The sequence below is a fragment of the Typopeltis vanoorti genome, chromosome 8 (assembly GCF_054136105.1).
Source record: "Typopeltis vanoorti isolate ZY-2024b chromosome 8, IOZ_Tvanoo_1.0, whole genome shotgun sequence".
NCBI classification, from domain to species: domain Eukaryota; kingdom Metazoa; phylum Arthropoda; class Arachnida; order Uropygi; family Thelyphonidae; genus Typopeltis; species Typopeltis vanoorti.
In genome coordinates this window covers 91,795,853-91,816,751 of record NC_143556.1, presented here as the reverse complement: position 1 = coordinate 91,816,751, position 20,899 = coordinate 91,795,853, and the positions used below count along the sequence as shown (strand labels likewise).

Sequence of the window (20,899 nt, the reverse complement as noted above, 5' to 3'; positions counted from 1 at the left end):
GAATGGAGAACCTATAGAACAAGTAAAACATTTCAGCTATTTAGGCATGAGTTTTAGTGAAGATGGTAAATTAAATATGGAAATAGACAACAGAATCAACAAAGTTGGTATGGTAGGAAGTCAACTGAATTAATTTATATAGAATAAGAGAGAAATTAGCCAAAACACTAAATTAGCTGTATACAAGACAGTATTCAAGCTAGTTTTAACTTAAGGATCTGAAAGATGGGTCAGAAGTAAAACACTTGACCAAAGACTAGATAGGGACCTGAGAAAGATTAGGGGCATGAACAGATGGCATTAATGGCAATATCATATTAAAAATGAGGATATTAGAAAAGAACTTGACATTATCAGCATTCAGGAATGCGTTAGCAGAGCTAATCTCAGGTGGTATGGTCACCTAAACAGAATGGGAGAGGAAAGATTAGCAAAACAAGTGTTCTCTGTCAGGTTGGCAGGAAAACAACCCAGAGGAAGACCAAGATATAGGTGGATTGATACTGTACAAAGTTCCTTAGATGATAGAAATATAAGATCTGATAATGTTGGAGGCTTGACAAGTAACAGACTAATTTGGAGGAATATTGTAGATAGGAAGTTAGTAATAATGTAAATTTTTCATGTAGTACTATCATATCCTGTACACCCCTTGAGGATACATGACAGGAATTTGATGATGATATAACATTTAATATATATATATAAATAATATTATATAACAAAATCAACGATAATTAACAAGAAGAATGATTCAAGATGTACTATAAGGATTAGAAACTGAAAACATTTCAACATGATCATTAATAAATGCTCATGTATGACTTAAAATGTATGAGATTCTTGCCCTTTCCTCTGTTTCATGGGCTTATAAACGTACTGATATAGATGATATTAATATAAGATCTGATAATGTTGGAGGCTTGACAAGTAACAGACTAATTTGGAGGAAAATTGTACATAGGAAGTTAGTAATGATGTAATTTTTCATGTAGTACTATCATATCCTGTACACCCCTAGAAGGTATATATCAGGAATTTGATGATGATGAGTTCAAGGTGCGAGAGGAGGTATTAAGTTGCTGATGATGCTTAAGAAGAGCAATGTCAGGAAGTTGTGATGTTGTTACAAGAGGATTTGAATAGGCTGAAGAATGGAAATATCGTTTCGATGCTACTAAAGCGTAAAGTTATGCACTTCATCCATGGAAGATGAAAAGAGGTTTATCATACTGGAGGAACCAAGGGATCCAGAGATCTTGATGGATAGGGAACTGGAGTTTAAGGGACACATCAAGAAAATTGTTAAGGTTACCCAGAAAACTGTTGCTATAATGCAACAGTTTTCTAGGTACTATTAATTAGGCCTCATTCAGATTTCTATGCACAGATCTGGTCATCTGGCTATATTGGTGATAGGGAAACATTGGAGTGCAGAGGCAAATAACTAAGACTGTCTCAAGATGAGGGATGATATGATTGAGATGTGCAAGTTGATGAGAGGAGCCTATCAGATAGATATAAGGGAATTATTGCCTAGGATAACGGGTGATGCAAGAATGAGAGATCATCCCTTTCCTTACATGATAAAGGTCATGTGAGTAAGGAAAATGAGATTTTTTGCTTGGCAGGTGGTGAATGTTCCAACACTGAAAGTATTCAAGGAAAGGTATGATAGTTATTGTGGTCTATGAGTGTTCAACCTCCCATGATGAGTTAGCAGACTGCATGGAGGCATTAGAAGTGATACCAATGTCAGCGATGGTTTTTTCAACTCAAGACATCGACATACCTATACAAAATAGAAAGCTTGGGAGAAAAAAAAATTAAGAATATGTTGCTTAAAATGCTCCATACAATAATTAGCTAGAGTTTGAGAAATAGGAGACCCCATTGCAGTTCCTTCAATGTGTTTACGTTTGTTTTGACAGGAAAGCTAACACATATTTATGACTAAGTATCCAAAGGATACAATATCAAAATAATCAACAAAAATAATAATTATGGCCTTCATCCAAATCCTCCTCTAGAAGAGATTTCTAAAATTTCCATTCAATATGTAATGAGGTATCAGAAAGAACTGCAAGATTTTTTTTTGTTTTTACAAGAAAAAAGCCCACATTTTGGACAAATGTTTTAAAGGAGATACAGTATCAAACTAATTAATAATCATGGCCTTCACCCACTACTAACTGCAGCCTTCTGGAGTAACTTATGCAGCCTCCTTTTCACTAGTGAAAGACTAGATTTGAATGAAGAAAGTTGTTATGTCCTTTTCCAAAATAAGTTAATCATTTTGAAATTATATGGATTGCCTCAAAGAAGTACTGACCAGATTAGAAAAAGCAGACGAGTTAAAATGCAAAGCTTTTTTTTTTTTTTTGATATGAGCCTTGCATTATGGGATACTAAGGCAATTGATGTGAAGCCATTAGCATCTATATACAAGTAACCAAGTTGTGAAGTTACTTCATGCATGAACTTTGTTTGCTTACACTTGGATAAAGGATGAAACCAAGAATATAATTTCTAGGTATTTTTAATTTACAATTAATTTTATCATAATTAAAGTGATTCTCACTACACAAATCTCCTAAATATAACAGATTTAAATGACCCAACTGGCTGAATGGTTAGCAAGTCAACTAACATTTTGCAACTGTAATTTTACAACTGTTTTGTAAAATGTTTTTAGTTGATAGATGAATATTATCTGGTGTGAGATCCCACCTTATTAGATATAGGAAATCATCTGAAGAAAGTTTCTGCACTTTATCTCAAGAGGAGGATTTTTGGATTATATAACCATTCACCCAATGGTGGTGGTTGTGGTAAGAGGAGTATTGAAATACATGCTTAACAGCTTTTTGTGAGTGGGATTATTCACATAAAAAATAAGGTCCACAAATATTCTAAATAAGGGAATAAGGACCACAAAGTTAGCTGGGGGGGGGGGGGGAATAACCCATAGACAAGGCATACTCCCTTCAAATCAATATAAAGCAGCATTTCTAAAAATAATAACATACACAACACCAACATACCTTCAGAATTTCTACTTCATCTGGATGATGTGCAACAACTAACTGTAAACCAGCAATAGATTTTTCTAGATCTTTGCCAGCAATTTTCACACCCTGGGCTCCTTCAACTTCTTTGAATTCTTGATATGGATTCTAGAATACATAAGTATGCAATTAGTATGGCTATAGAATTATGCATTTGCTAAACAAAATTAGAAACAAATAGTTTTTTTTTTTTTTTTTTGAAAAACTGACTTTATCAATTTAAATAAATCAAAATCGAAAGCATTTTTAAAATAACACCCAACAAAATATCTACTTGAGTAACTTAAGCAGATGGTAAGACATGACAAGTGCATAAGTTAATCAAGGCTAAATAAAGTTAATAGGTGATTGAGATGATAGGTTAAAAGATTATGATGTTCACTGCTACTATTCTGCATTCATGTTTGTTGCTATCTTAATTTTTCCATCTCTTTGTTTGAGAAAGAAATGTAATCCCTGACATGTAATCTCAAGGAGTGTACAGGATTCTATGATGTACTTCATGATTAAGTTTTCATTATTACTAATGAAAACTCAATCATGCAAGTTTCCTCTAAATTATTTCATCACTTGTCAGCACTGCAACATTATGAGATCTTATATTTCTCTTCTGAGGCAATATAAATGCATCAATTCAATCCACCCATATCTTGTCTTCCTATGGTTCTCAGATCATAACTCTGATTCTGATAACAGATTTAATATCACTTTCTTTCACAATGTGATTCATATAAATGAATAAGAATATGAGTGCACCTCATTCTACATCACACCCTTTCATCAATCCTAACTTCTGACTAACAACTTAAATAAAAAGTATGTATTTCTCTCTATAATGTTCCACTGATTTCATATAACGAACAATCTGAAACAGTTTTTTCTTTCTTTCTTGGCATCTTGTCTAGATTTACAAAACTTAAATGAGTCCCTCTTATATTCCCATAATTTCTCAGCTATTTGTCGTAAAGTGAAAACCTGACCTTGACAACCTCTACTTAACCTGAATACAGTGAGTTCAAGTTTTCCTCCTAAAATTTTTCTTGGCTTCTTCTCAAATATGCTTACATAAATCTTACCTGAACACTAAACAGAGAAATTGCTCTGTAATTCTCACATTCAGTTCTGGATGAGAAATGAAACTGAGAGTTCTAATCCAGTCATGTGAAATTTGACCATCTCACCAAGCCTTCTGAATTACATAGCATAGCCAATTCAAAACTTTTATAACTCCATATTAAAGTATTTCTGGTTAAATATCTACTACAGCTGACTTTCTACATCTCAGGCTTTTGACAGTTTCTTCTACCTTAAGTACTAATGTGTAATAGGAATGTGACTATATTCCTATTAAATGTTTCCTACCACATGCTATCATTGCTTGTTTAATTTAGCTGTCTTTCCAAGTAATTACTTCAGATGTCCTGAATATCTTTGGTTTCAGTTTTCATGGCATCTTTATCATCTGTGATTCCTTTTACTGTTTCCTCTTTTCTATGCTTTTCAATAGCTTCCAGAACATTTTTGCTATCTTCCCTATATAGAAAGTAAATATTATCAGCATCATCATCATGTCTTAAATTCATTTACTTTTTTACAGCAAATGAGTTGTGGGAGTTGCTTTTAGGATAACAGTCTCCCAAATTTTTGGCAAAGTAATGCAACCATACTTGTTCAGGTTAGGAGAAATCTTCAAAGCCATTGCTGACTCAAAAAATAATCTTTCAGATCTGTAACAACTCCTAAATAGCACATTCGTTTTTTTTTTCATCTAATCCTGTGTGAAGGAGTGTCCAAAGCGTGGTCTGCCAGTCTTGACTTGCCACAGTAATAGTAGCGAATGTGTTTTTTATGTTCTTCCAGACACACCCAGGAACTTCATACACTCCTGGGTGTGCTAAAGGGTGAAGTTTATCCTTAGTTTGAAAGTGGTGCGAAGGCAATGTTTCAGCAGTACTTTGGCTATCTTTTCTGATGTACCTCTGACATAGGGGAATAGAGACGGTCATGTTGTGTTCCTGTGTATTAGGGGAGGGAGGAGTAATGGGGCTGCGTAGTATTTTACCTATTTTGTAGAAATTGTAGCATTGGCTAAGAGCATATGGCACAAATAATTGAGTTCTAAGGTCAGAGCTGTATCATTAGAACAAATGGCTCTGTGTGTGAGTGCTTTTAAAATGCCATACTGCTGGACTGGATGATGATGTGATTGTTTATGTAGGTATCTTCCTGTGTGTGTGTGTGTGTGTGTGTGTGTGTTGGCTTTCTGTAAATGGAAAAAGATAGTGATCCATCTGAAAGGCAGGTGACTAATGTGTCAAGAAACGGTAAACAGTTATTAGATTCTTTTTCTACTGTGAAGTGGATTTTGGGGTGTTGACTGTTTAGGTAGAAGACACTTTGGATGACAAATGCATCCAAAGTGTCTTGTCTATGGGGCCAAATGACAAAACATCATCTACAGAGCATAACCGAACTAGTGGCTTGTATGTAGCTGTGATAAGTACTTTGTTTTCAAAGTATTCCATGTAAAAGTTAGCTAAGGGGGGGGGGGGGGGAATAACCCATAGACAAGACACTCTTGGATGAATTTATTTGTGTATTTGGATGAATCTTTGTGTGTATTTAAGCCAATTTGCTTTTCTGAAGTTCCAAGCTCTCTTTGTCTGTGGTTTTTGGTCAACTGTAAATTAATGGTTGTGATAATAGGTCTATGATCACTGATGGTATTCTTTAGTATTTTCCACTGGGTAAGACTCACAGTTTCATAATCTACTGCTGTGATGTCTAATGCTGATTCTGTGCCTGTTATTTTTGACAGATATGTATTTTGCTTGTTGTTTATGATTTCAAGGTTTAGATCATCAATTATGTCTTCTATTTGTGTTCCTTTCTGATCTAGTTGTGGGGAGCCCCAAGTTGAGCTTTTATCATTTAGATCTCCTAAAAGGATCTTTGTATCTGACATTGTTTGACTTGGTTGCTTAAGTAGTTCTGTATTTATATCTGTGTTATCCAGGTGATATGCACTGACTATTGTAATAACGCATTTTGGTAGAAATATCTTGACTGCTCGAGCCTCTGTATTACTATTTATATTGCAGTTTGTAGTTGATAAGATTTCTTTATATTTAATATGTCTGGTCCATAGGAGTATTGCTAGACCTCTGCTAGAACGATCCAGTCTGTCTTTCCTTAATGTTGAATAGCCTTTGATTTGAAGCTTCAGATTTTGATTTAGTTTTGTTTCTTGTAAGCATGTAATGTGGATATTATTTTTGTATAAAATATTCTTAAGATCTTCCATCTTTTTTGAGTGCCATTGATGTTAAGCTGAAGTACGCGTTGAGAGTTCTTGTAGCATATTTCTCATCGAGATCCTAGACTGCAGTTCTCGACGCATTGGCTACCCGTGACGTGGTAGTATGTTTGTAATCAGAACAGACACTCTTCATGGAATTGAGTGTGCCGGAGCCCTGTTAGCCAGCAATCTTCAGGGTTTTCTGCAAGGTTTGATGTAACAATCCAAGTGGGGGGGGGTATCAGGATTAGATAAAATAAAACTTTGGTAAGATACTAGAAAGTTTTTCAGGTTTGATGTAACCATTCAACTCTTAAAGAAAAAAGGTGGAAGCAACATTACGCAAAAGAAAATTTTTCATGCTACTCTATCGGCACTTCACATTACAAAGCAATCTGCTACTTCCTCCTTGGATATGGGCAAATACCTCGGACGTTGGTTTGGACTTCTGCAAGACTCCTATGATCACCAAAAGAGATGTTATCAATGAACAGTTAAAACAAAATAATACAGACGACAATAGAAAGAAGTTAATAGAATTAACTCAAAATATAGAAGATAAATTTTCCAACTGCAAAAAAAAAAAAGTGGGAAGAATTCTTCAATAGGTTAGATCTAAGAAAAGATTCACAACACTGAAATATCATCAGATTGTTAAATAATGCAACACTTCCAGATACTGATCACTCTTCAAACACAGTCTCCTCAGGAAATAATACAGCAGCAACAAACAAATGGATGGCAAATATTCTAGCCAAACATTACACAAATGCAAGCAAACTGCAATACAACAAAGAAGACAAAAAGTGCAGGAAAATTGTGAAACATCTGCTAATACGATCCAGAACCTACCCTTCTGAGGATATCTTCACTCAGGACCTCACGATAACAAAATTAAAAACAGCAATTAGTCAAATTGACCCTGGCAAATCACCTGGAATTGATCTTATCTTTTGACATATGATTAAAAACATGGGGAAAATAGACAAAAACTGCCTTCTAAAGATATTTAACACTTCCTGGAATGCAGGTAAACTACCAAAAATCTGGAAAACATCAGTCATTATACCTTTACTAAAAACCTAACAAAAACCCTAGTGACTGTAAAAACTATAGACCAATAAGCTTTGACTAGCACTCTCTGTAAACTAAACAAAAGAATAATACATACCAGACTTATGAATTGGCTTTTAGAAAATAACAAGACCAACTTCTACCAAACTGCATATAGTCTCAAAACAGTACCGAAGATCGATTATTTTATCTTTGCCAATCAGTCATGATGGCTTTCAAAAAAAACCACCAAAGAAGACAAAAGTAATATTCTTGGATCTCACAGCTGCCTTTGATCGCGTCTGGAGACAAAAGTTAATAAAAATTGCATACGATACTGGAATAATGGGGAATGCATTAATTTGGATTTCAGATTTCATGAATGGAAGAAAAATGAAAGTAAAAGTTAATGGAATTTATTCCGACATGCATCGAACTTGGGCTGGAGTCCCACAAGGTTCTGTTTTAAGCCCACTCCTATTTCTCATCAATATGAACAATATAGATAACACAAAAATAGCATGCTATGCTATCAGATGATATAAGCAATCTGGCACACAAGCAGTAATCCTCAACATCTGAAAAAGTCCTAAATAATTCAATAAAAGGCAAGGAAAGATGGGCAAAGGAACTTCAATAAACCCAGAAAAAAATGAAACCGAGCATCTTCTCCTCTGATAGAAAAAACAGACAAACTCCTAAATCAAAATATATAATACCAAAATAGAAAAAACAGTGTCTCCAAAATACTTAGGCCTAATCCTAGATACTGAACTGAGATTTACAACTCATTACAAATATATCTAATAAAGCTGTTAAAAAGCTTAATATCATTAAAATATTTTGGGAAACAAAGTAGGATGCAAAACTGAAGACACTCAAAACTACATATGCAGCACTCATATAACCCCCTATGGAATATGCCTCATCAATCTGGGCTCCAGCTTCTACTAGCTCAAAAGAAAAACTTGACAGAGTACAATCAAGAGCAGCAAAGATTATTATAAGTGCAGTCTTATCCAGAAATAATTTAAAAGCTCAACAAGAGTATTGGTTTCACATACTGAAAGACAGAAGAAAACTCTCCACAGTTAAATTCACTAAAAGAATCAGGAGCCAACAACAGGATCATATCTCACTCAGGACTTTCGATGCCTGGACAAGAAAATTAGACTAAAGCGATCATCTACTTTACAACAAGATCAAGAAAACAGATTAACTTAGAGCAGCTGTCCATTAAAATAAGCAAAGAGCCATTCTTTTCCACTATTCTACCAAGAAACAACGATAAACTTAAATCTCCTACAACCTTGTTCAAAAAAGAATTCACAGCAAGAAAATAAAAGAAAAGGACTTGACACTATACATCACTTAAATAATCCAAACCATGTCATTGCCTACACTGATGGATCATCTGATAAAGCACTCAACCAAGGAGGTTCAGGAGTTTTTTCTAATTCTACTTGGAGGCGAGGAAATGCAAATCAAAATCACAGCTGGCAAAATAGCTTCAAACTTCACTTGTGAATTAACAGCCATACAAACAGCACTCAAATTCTATCTCTCAAATCCAGTAATAAACATTACAGAAGGAATAACCATCTACAGCGACTCAAAATCTGCACTTAAGACATTAAAAAAAATGGAAAAACAAAACTCACACAGGAAATTCATGAACTACTAACAACTTTAAATTTGAAAAATAAGAACTGTACACTGCAATGGATACCAGCCCATGTAAATATTGAAGGCAACGAAAGAGTAGACAGTCTAGCCAAAGAAGCAAAATACTTACCTCAAAAATTACACCCACTATCACCAACTGATGTTAACTCTGTTGCCAAAATAAGATTGGTAAAACAAACTATCAAGAAGAAGAATGAAATCAGTGAAATTAATGAAAATAGAGAAATAACCACAATCATCAGCATACTAAGGATGGAACATTTCAAAAGGCATGAAAATTCAGCCAGACAGTAGTAGGAGCGATGAAACATGCAAGAACTGTCCAGGAGTTGAACTAACACATGTCCATATTTATTCTTGTCCAGCAATTTCTGCTGCTATACAGAAAATTGACAATCATCATCATCATACGTATCAAGGATTTAGGCCTAGTATGGCCTGTTCCGGCCTTAGAAGTCATCGTTGAATCGTTTAAGAGGACGTACTGGTTTTCTTTTTCCTAATGGCTTGTTTTGGTAATCTTTCTGTTTTCATTCTTTGAACGTGTTCCATCCATCTATGTTTATATTTTTTAATTTTTTCAATTACTGGTTCTTGGTTTAATTCTTTCATAATATCTTCGTTTCTTTTGTGATCAAATAGGGTATACTTTGCAGTTTTTCTCATAAACTTCATTTCTGCTGTTGTTAATCTTTGTTTGTCTTTTTGTTTTTTTATTGTCCAGATTTCGCTTCCATACATTAAGACTGGTAGGGCTAATGTATTGTATACTTTTAGCCTGGTTTGTTTTTGAACTAGGTTTGGTTTAAATATAGAGTTAATTACTCCTGTTATTTTTAAATATTTTGCAATTTTTATGTTTATATCTTTTTCATTTTCATAAGTGATCATACATCCTAGGTAGTTAAATGAATTCACCTGTTCTAAGATCTTATTTCCTTTTCATTTTCATTAATTGTCCTTTAAAAGCCATAGCTTATCTTCTCCAGGTGATTTTCCATTTCTTTTTTCTTTCAGGCTGATTTCTAATTCTTCTTCAGTTATTTCCTTTTCATTTTCATTAATTGTCCTTTAAAGGCCATAGTTTTTGATTTTTCCATTGATATTATCATACCATAATCTTCGGATATCTCATTTAGATTTAAAATAGCTTTCTGTAAGTTATCTTCAGAATTTGTAATTATTATTTGGTCGTCTGCAAAGAGGAGAGTGTTTAAGTTAACTGTAGGTGAAAGTTTAATTCCTTGATGCAAATTTTTACTCCATTTTATTATTATTTCATTTAAATAGATATTAAAAAGAGTTGCTGAGAGGGGGACATCCCTGTCGGACCCCTTGGTTTATCTCTCTTGTATATGATAGCTCATGATTTAATCTTATTTGTATTTGATTATTTTCATATATACTTGTGACAGCTTTTAGGATATTATTTGGTATTTGTCTTTCTTTTAATATGTTAAATAATATGTTTCTTTTAACTTTGTCAAATGCTTTTTCAAAGTCAATAAATGCAATATGTGTTTCTAAATTATATTCTCTTCTTTTCTCTATTATTAATTTTAGGCAGAAGGCTGGGTCTATACATGATCGTCCTTTTCTAAATCCATTTTGTACCTCTAGAATAAAGTTTTCGGAATATTTCATTAGTTTGTTATTTAAGATTCTGCTGTATATTTTGTAACATGAATTTAGTATACTGATACCTCTATAGTTTTTAGGGTCATCTCTATTACCTTTCTTAAAGATAGGAATCACAATTGCTTTTTTCCATTCTATTGGGGGGATACCAGTTGAGTAAATTTTATTTAAAAATAATAAGAGTCTTCCTTTGAATCTTGTACCTGCGTATTATATAGTTCTGAACCTAGCTTATCTTCTCCAGGTGATTTTCCGTTTCTTTTTTTCTTTCAGGCTGATTTCTAATTCTTCTTCAGTTATTTCCTTTTCATTTTCATTAATTGTTTGCCAGTTGTCTTTTTTAAAATATTTGTCTGTCCACAGTTCTGTGTAGTAATTTAGAAATTCTAATTTCAATTCAGTGTTTAATTTTATGTTTTCTTTGGTATCTGCATTTAGGTGTTTCTAAATCTTATATACATTGGGTCTTATTTTATATAAATCATGTTCTAAATTAGAAACAAATTTATTCCATGATTCTCTATGTCTTTTTCTGACTTCTCTTTTAGCTATGGCTCTTATTCTTTTATATTCTATTTCATCTTCTAATCTTTTACTGCTTAACCATTTGTGATAGGCTTCTTTTTTCTTTTTGATTATTTCTTTGATTGTATCATCCCAGATCTTCAGTTTTTTTCTTTATTGAATTTTTGGGTCTTTCCTAAGCTTGCATTTGCTGCTGCATTTAGTATCGTTTTTATATTAAGCCATTCTATTTCTTCATTTTGTTTTATTTTATCTAGATACTGGTTAATTCTTTGTTCATATAGCCATTGTACATTTGTGTCATTCAATAGTCTAGTTTTATAAACAAATGTTTCAATTTTTTCTTTCTGTTCTTGTTACTTGTAGCCATTTAGGTGGTAATCTTAATTTTATTTTAACAAGGAAGTGGTCACTGCTTATTTCATATCATCTGTGAACTCTAACTTCTAGTGAAAATTTTGATGTCTTTTCATTTAATACGAAGTAATCTAATATTGATTTCCATCCTCTTGCTGCCCAAGTATATTTATGTATGTCTTTATATTTATAGAAGGAATTCATTATTTTTAGGTTATTATAAACTACAAAGTCAATCAATTTTTTACCATTTCTGTTTAGAGTGTGTTCTCCATGTATTCCTATGTTATTATTAATTTTCGTGTTTCCAATTCTTGCATTTAAGTCTCCTGCTAAAATTATGTAATCATTTTTATTTATTTTATTATATATGTTTTGTAGATGATTATAAAAATCAATATTATCCTGTTCTCTTCCTTCTTCTGGGCATATAAACCAATTATTGTTAAATAGCCTCTATCTATTTTTATTCTAGCTTCTATTATTCTTTCATTCCATAATTTATAATGTTTTAACTGTTTTGAAAGGGAGTTATGAATCCAAATCATGACTCCTGCTTGTGCTCTTTGGTCTCTGTCGACTCCACTGTATATCACATTAAAATTTTCAGTTTTCATAGTTTCTTTTAATTTCTTTTTTGTTTCAGTGATTACTGCTATTTTAAAATTTCTTTCATTTAATAACTGGTCTAATTCTATTTCTTTATATGCTATTCCTCTTACATTCCAGTTTGCTATGTGTATTATATTTTGTCGTTTCCATTTTCGTTTTCCCTTTTCCATTCCAGGGTCGTTTCCCATAGATTCAATCCGATTATCTTTTTCTGTCAGCTTACAAGTATGGTTATGTTCTCCATGTCAGGAGACTAGCCTGACGATGGAATAGTTCAGTGGTAGGGCTGCTACCTTAAGGCTTCTGAACTCGCCTTCTTCCGAATTTAAACCCATAGGAGGAATAGGGTATATTGAAGGGGAAAGGGTAGATTATAGAAGAAATATAGTAAGGTTTATAGAGAGGACATAGTTGTAAGGCCAGAAATGAAAAGACCCCATGGCCCTCGAGTACTCTAATAGCACAAGGGTCATAAAGTAAGAAGAGTTGGCTGATAAGGCCTTATAGGAAAGATTAAAGTAAGTGGTTCTTCCTCAAAGTAGAAGAAGGAGAGGATAGATCCAGCTAGGGGTCCATGGGAGTGCTGCTTCCCTTACAATCAAGATGATTGCCCCTTATGGCCCTGTTGGTCCACGAGTCCTTATTCAGTATATTCGGACCACCCCACCATATATATATACACACACACACATGGTGGGCAACCCTATCTGCCACCTAGGAGACATGCTCTCTAGGGGTTACAGGGTCCCCTGAAAATTGACAATAACTCCATCAAAGTTCAACAGATTGCCAAAGCAGTTCTACAGATCCACGGTCATATCTAGAAGCTCTTCAATGGACTTGACAACAACATCTAAATTGGAGATGTTAATCTCAGCTCTTTATTTTATTCAGATGATGTTATACTTCTAAATAAATCCACTACAAGTTTCCCTGGCTAAACTGAATAACTGTTGTAATAAACTTAGTATGAAAATCAGCAATACAAAGACAATGAAAAAGGCAAAAACATTGAAATAAACTTTTTCCTGAATGGAGAACCTATAGAACACAAAACATTTCATCTCTTTAGGCACAATTTTCATTGAAGATGGAAAATTAAATATGGAAGTAGACAACAGAATTAGCAAAGCTAGTATGGTAAGAAGTTAAATGAATAAAGTTATATGGAATAAGTCAAAACACTGCAACACAGTGATCAAATCAATTTTAACATATGGATCTCAAAGCTGGGTTAGAATAAAACACTTGACCAAAGACTGGAGACCACAGATATGAGAGTTTTGAGAAAACTTAAGGGAATGAACAGATGGCATCAATTGCAATATCATATTAAAAATTAGGATATTAGTAATGAATTCGACATTGTTAGCAAGATAATGTTAGCATAGAATGCGTTAGTAGAGCTAATCTTAGGTGGCACGATCACTTAAACAGAATGAGAGGGGAAAGATCAACAAAACAAATATTTTTTGCCAGGCTGGCAGGAAAAAGACCCAGAGGAAGACCTAGATCTGGGTAGATTGATGCATTAAAAAGTGCCTCAGAAGACAGGAATACAAGATTTGATAATAGGCATCTTGACAGATAACAATCTAACAGATAAGCTTAGGTGTTGACTTCATATTCATGACTTAAGTTTTTAACGGTATTAACAACACCAAACAATTTAATCAAAGATGTTTTATTAACTGCTTATATTTCCCCGAATTTCAAATCAGCATCATCAGAGCACAACACACTTGTACACACGACAGTGAGTAAGTCAAACAATAAAATTGCAGTGTACAAAAGATCTAAAGTCCTATTCATGGCACTGTCTAATGTTGGGAAAAAAAATCATTACAGCTATGTGGGAGTTGCTCTTAAGATGACAGTCTCCTAAATTTTTGGCAAATCAATGCAACCATACTTGTTTAGGTTAAGAGAATTCTTCAAAGCTATCGCTGACTCAAAAAATAATCTTTCAGATCCGTAATAACTCTTAAATAGTACATTCATTTTCTTCCGTCTAATACTGTGTGAAGGAGTCCAAAGCATGGTCTTCCAGTAATAGTAGTGAATGTGTTTATTTTATGTTCTTCTGAGGGGGGGGGGGGATGTTAACCGATCTTCCTGTTTGTCCATGGTAGGCCAAGTCACGGTCATAGGGAACTACATATACACCTGGGTGTGTAAAGGGTGAAGTTTATCCTTAGGCGAGTGGATCAGAGTTAGAAACATATTGCACTGGCACACTCACTAGTAAAGAATTTGATCAGCAACTGCTAGAATTAACTAACAACATACAGAGGGTTGCAAAAAAATTCAATTCTCAGAGGACTTGGGAAAAACAATTGGGTTCCATTTTGGAAAGATCGTAATAAAATAAAGATCATAATAAAGTTCATTTCCAATTTTGATATCACGCTCAATATCACTTTTCTTCATTATGCAATCCATATAGATGATGAATAACAGATGGGATAATGTACATCCTTATCTCACACCTGATTTTACATCAAATCATCTTCCTTGACCTCTTTCAATTCTAACATTAAATAAAGACTAAATACTGCTTGATATAATGCCCCACTGATACCATATAGCTATTGTTTTGAATAGTTTTCCTTTTGTCATACGCCTTTTCCAGATCTACAAAACTTAAATACAGATCCATGTTATATTCCCACTATTTCTCAACTATTTGTCTTAAAGTGAAAATGTGATCCTGACAACCTCTATTTGGCCTGAATCCAGCTTGTTTTTCATCAAGCTTTCCTTCCACAAGCCTTCTTAGCCATTTTTTCAAATATACTTGCATAAATCTTACCTGGAACATTCAGTAGAGAAATACCTTTGTAATTCTTGCATTGTTTTATTGCCCTTTTTTATTGATGGGTATTATGAGAGCTCTGCTTCAATCATCTGTCCAGGCCTTCTGAATTATGCAGTACAGAACCGTAAAACTTTTATGCCTCCATACTTGAGCACTTCTGGTTGAATATCATCTACTCTAGGTGCCTTTCCACATTTCATGTTTTTGATGGCTTTTTATACTTCAACTATTGATATGCATTCCTGATTACATGCATGTGAATGTTTTCTGCCAATGTGTTGCCACTACTTGTTTAATTTAGCAACCTTTAGAAGTAATTACTCCATACATCAATGATATCATTATCTTCAGTTTTCATGTCATCTTTATCACATATGATTCTTTTCAATAGCCTCCAAAGTGATTTGCCACCTTTCTGATATATATATATATTTTTAGGTTCATACCAAAGTCTTCTCATGACTTTTATTTAACTAGTTTTACACACTGCTTCACTTTTTTACATTTGTCTCTGTATTATCTAAGAGCATAAACTGACTTATTTGCCAGGAACTTCTGATATATTCTTTCTTCTTTTCCTTCACTGCCTCTATCTTCTTGAGTCCACCACAGAGTTCTGATTTTTCTCTCCTTGCAGCAATATGCCTCTCAAAAACCAGATGGCCTAATCTGCAGACAGCAGTTCAAATCATCCTTATCCAAGGCCTTGTAGAGTGGAGTTATAACTTATTCATTTCTATCATCATTATTAAGACTATTGTGTTTATATATACTTATATGGTTTATGAGGGAAAAAATTCTCTTGTGCTCACAATTTTTGCAGTGTATCTCTTAAGTTTCATATCATTTTCTATCTCTAGATCTCTTAACACTTCCACCTTTTAATATTTTCTCACAAATGAATACATAGAATCTCATAATAGCTTTTCATATTTCATTACTGAATACTTTGAACTATCAGTCTCCGCTCATCTGTCCATAGATAGTTTGGTGAAATCCTCCTGGCAAAATGCTGGATTGAAGTTGAGGCAACAGAGGGAACTTGTCTCAAAATGAGAGAGGCACACATATAGAAATACAATAAAGATTTTTTTTCAACTAATTTATGGAAATAATAAATATTGAATAGAAAAAAAAATAACACTGAAAAAGTAAAGAATAAATTACTGTATTTATTCAAATTTAACTTGCCCTCGCATATCTCTTGCACCCCTGATTTTACTTGATGAAAAAAGGAATTTAAAAGTTTCAATTATACCTCACACATGAAAAAGTTAAAACTTTAAGAAATAGATAGTGAATGTTGTTATGGCAATTTCAAATATTTGGAAATTTGGTCGAAGAGAATGAGCATTTCAGCTCAGCAACTGTCGGCTTGCCTTTGTTGTTGGGTTGCATGATCTTTTGTTAATACCACAGCAATCATATGAACGTCTTCATAGCTGTGGTATCTCTATTGGCCTACCACTGCTGTCCTTTTCTCGATCAGCTTTTACCTCTCATTAGTCATTCGTGAAGGATTGTTCATAATGTATCTCAGGTTGTAAATTATTGGTAATATTTGCTTGAAATATGGAGAAACATTCAAGTTACAATGCTGTTTTAAACTCACAGATCATATGATACCGAAATGATAAAAGGACAAGCAATAATAAAACTGTTTGTTTTAATTTAATTACAGAAGCATCTTTGCTAAAGATTCAACTATATCTCACATGATGAAGGTGAGCTGCCGATCACATAAATAATGTTGATAATTAAAATTTAAATGTATTCATTATATAAATAATGTGCGTATTTATAAATTATAATGAATATTGAAGATTTAATTATAAACGTCAATTTAGTTGTTTTTTTTTCTGAAGCACTTTGGTTTCCAAAAATCCCTGCATATATCTCGAACCATGAATTTAACTTTAATTTTGAGGGAAAAAGTGCGAGTTTTATACGAGTAAATATGGTAAGCAGTTGCATAACCAACTGCTTAATTAATTGCTATCCAACTTATATATATCCATTCATTTCAATGGATCAATGGCATCTGAAGAAATGAAGCTTCAAAAATCAAGTACTATCATCAGTGTTGTTGAATATTTCTTATGCCTGTTACTATAACTATGTACAACTAAAGCATCATTAAACTTAAACTGCAAAAAAAAGTACCTTAGAAAAACAAAGGAACAATTATCAGATATAGAAATATTATGCATTGAACATGGGTGTAAATATAAATATAACTCAAGTTTCATTCCACTTCTGCAATTAACAGGGGTGGGACATGATCTGTCTCTTACCACAGCTGGTTTCTCTTAACAGCACTTCACAACATTTCATCTGCAAATCATTAAAATATAAACGGATTCCTGCAAAACACTACTTTTGGGAATATGACAAGGATCTGTACTTAAGTTTTGTAGATCTGGAAAAGGCATACGACAAGGTGCCCAGAGAAAAGCTTTTCAAAACACTACAATTATATGGGGTGAATGGAACATTATACAGACCAGTACATAGTCTATATTTAAATTGTCAGTCAGCAGTTAGAATTGAAGGAAATACAGGAAGATGGTTTGCTGTAAAATCAGGGGTAAGACAAAGATCTACATTATGAAAGAAAGTATCAACAAGCATGATATTAGAATTGGAGATGTCAAACTTAGTTCGTTTCTTTATGCAGATGATGTACTCCTAAACACGTTTAGTGCAAGTCTCCAGGTCACTAACTAAATTGAATAACAGTTGTAACAAATTTGGCATAAAAATCAGCAGGAGCATAGAAAACTTCAGCTGCATTCTGAATGGAGATCCTACAGAACAAGTAAAATATTTCAGTTATTCAGGTACAGTTTTTAGTGAAGATAGCAGGATAAATCTGGAAATAGACAACAGAATAAGCAGAACTGGTATAGTGGTAGCCAGCTGAATAAATGTATATGGGATAACACAGAAATTAACCCAAAATACCAACGGCAGAATCATATTTGTCAGTCAGCAGTTAGAGGAGGTAGAAGTGGCCATACTACCTTATATTAGCTCTGCTGACATTTCTAATGTCAGCAGAGCTAATATAAGGTAGTATGGCCACTTAAATAAAATGTGAAGAAAGGTCAGCAAACAGCAAAACAGATGTTTGCCAATATCGCAGGAAAGAAACCCAGAGGAAGACCAAGGTCTCCCTCTGGTGGATTGATTTCGTCAAAATTGCCTTAGAAGCATGAAATGTTAGATATGACAATACTGGAGCGCAGCGCTCACAAGTAATAGACTGATATGGAGGAAACTTATTGATAGGAGATTAATAATAATATAAATTTAATCATGTAGTGCTCTCATAGTAACCTAAACACCCCTTGGGGGATGAAAAAAATTTCACCAGATTATTAAAATTTTTAAATAAAATATATACAAATGGACAAATACCAACAGAATGAAATACAAGTATGTTAATGCCTATTTTTAAAATAGGGGATAAAAAGAAAACTTGGTAACTACAGATGTATTAATTTATTGAATGCATGCCAAAAGATATATAGTAGAATACTTAAATGAAAAGTTGAAAATATAGTGCAGTGGTGTTCAACCTTTTTTACTACGCGAGCTACTTTTCTATAAAATGTTATTCGGCGATCTACTCTCTTATATAGATCACGTTCCCTCAACCTGATATCTGATTACACACAAATAAACAACTAAAAAAAAAAGATATCTAAAAACTTTGTCTATTTAAAAATTTATTTATTGCTTTTAATTATTTTAATACAACAACAAAATAAAATAATGGAATAAAATATTTATTTCTCTATTTTGGAAAACCAAAGTTAGAAAAAACAACAGATTGATTACAAACTCACAAGTTACAGGAAATGCTGGTTGATTAAAAAAAAAAAGTTAATGTGAAATTTGGCATTGTTTGGACCTCGCACTATTTTCATAGTCAAGTTGATATGAAGTGGCCAATCGCAAACAATCATCCAAATGATTATTTGTAATTTGGTTTCTTAATTGTTTTAATGACTGTCAAATTATGACAGTCATTAAAATATGATTGTCATAATTTGGTTTCAAATTATGACAGTCATATTTGAAAAAGCGGATTCTGACAAGTATGTCGATCTGAAACACGACAGAATTTTTCGCACAATATCAGTTAATATTGGGAATTTTTCATGTGCATACTTCCAAATGACTTCATTGTTTATTGATTTTAAATATAAACTATTCTGAATATTTATTATCTCAAGTTCTACTTAAGCTTGGTTTATATCAAACAGCCCACTAATTTTATTTGAAATTTCTGTGATGTTCAAGTTTTTTTTGAAATGGATTATTGATAAAAGATACAATCATTTCAGTTTTATTAAAATCTTTAAATCTTGAATTTATTTCTTCCTTAACTAATTCTATTTCACAAGTAAATTCTTTTAAATCATAGTGAAGCATTTCTTGATTTTGTTCAAAAAATTTTAATAAATATGGGAGATGTCTAAATTCGCGGTCATTTATATTTTTCATTAATAAAAGTAAGTATTGTTGGAAAGTTTTTATTGAACTTAACATGTCAATTAAATTTTTATCTCTACCTTGTAACTCTGAATTTAAATTGCTTAATTTCGTACAGAAATCTACTAAAAATGATAAGTGTAACAACCATCTTTTATCATTCAATTGTGGATAAATATCTCCCTTTTCATCAAGAAAAATGTTTATATCATTAATTAATACAAGAAATCTTTCTAAAAATTGACTTCTGCTGAGCCAGCGAACATTACTGTACAACAGAAGTTCCCTATCATCATCTGCCTGTAATTTAAATGACTGCCATTGCAAGGCTTTTCCTCGAACAGAATTTATAATTTTAAATATAATATTCAAAACATCTTTTGTGTTTAATCTTTTACTACACAGTACTTGTTGGTGAATAATACAGTGGTACGTATTATTCACCAACAACCATCTTTTATCATTCAATTGTGGATAAATATCTCCTTTTTCATCAAGAAAAATGTTTATATCATTAATTAATACAAGAAATCTTTCTAAAAATTGACTTCTGCTGAGCCAGCGAACATTACTGTACAACAGAAGTTCCCTATCATCATCTGCCTGTAATTTAAATGACTGCCATTGCAGGGCTTTTCCTCGAACAGAATTTATAATTTTAAATATAATATTCAAAACATCTTTTGTGTTTAATCTTTTACTACACAGTACTTGTTGGTGAATAATACAGTGGTACGTTAAAAAATCTGGATATTTGTCATCGTTTTTACATAATGAAATTAAGCCTGATTTATTACCTATCATTGCAGGAGCACCATCAGTAGTAATAGACACAAGTTTAAAAAGCGGAAGTTTGTGTTGTTTCACAAATTCATCAAATGCCGAAAAAATGTCTTCTCCCCTAGTCCTTCCCAATAATGGTATAATTTTCAAAAGTTCTTCTTTACTTGAATAATCTTGAAATACCATGCCAATAAATACCATTAACTGAGCAATATCAGTCGTTTGATTCATCAAATTGTAATGAAAACCCAACACACTGGTGAATGTCTGACATTAACCTGGCCTGGAAACTTTTCTCCGGCAATTGGAAACCTTGTCTGCATCCTAGAAGTAGTCTCTCTTGCGAGTCTCGAACCGGGAAACTCCTCTCTCTCAAGCAACGGGAATCCGGACAGTCTCTCTGACTGCGACTCTGGACCGGGCAGCCTCCTCTCTGACAGCAATTCTGGAACCGTTTACCCCTTCTGCTTGCTTCAGTCCCTTTTTATTAGGCCTCCTCTGAGACCTTGCATGAAGTTTAGCAACCCCCAAAGAATCAGTATGTCTTTCATCTTAAGTTTC

At 33.2% G+C, this 20,899-nt stretch overlaps 1 protein-coding gene across 1 annotated transcript in view; it reads right to left on the bottom strand.

Moving 5' to 3' along the window:
• The window catches only part of eIF5B (eukaryotic translation initiation factor 5B), a 530,511-nt gene that overhangs the window by 137,394 nt on the left and 372,218 nt on the right, over positions 1 to 20,899 (bottom strand). The window contains exon 18 of the mRNA XM_090397300.1: positions 3,045 to 3,176. Coding sequence (XP_090253426.1) covers positions 3,045 to 3,176 — 132 coding nt within the window. The remainder of the gene's footprint in view (positions 1 to 3,044; positions 3,177 to 20,899) is intronic.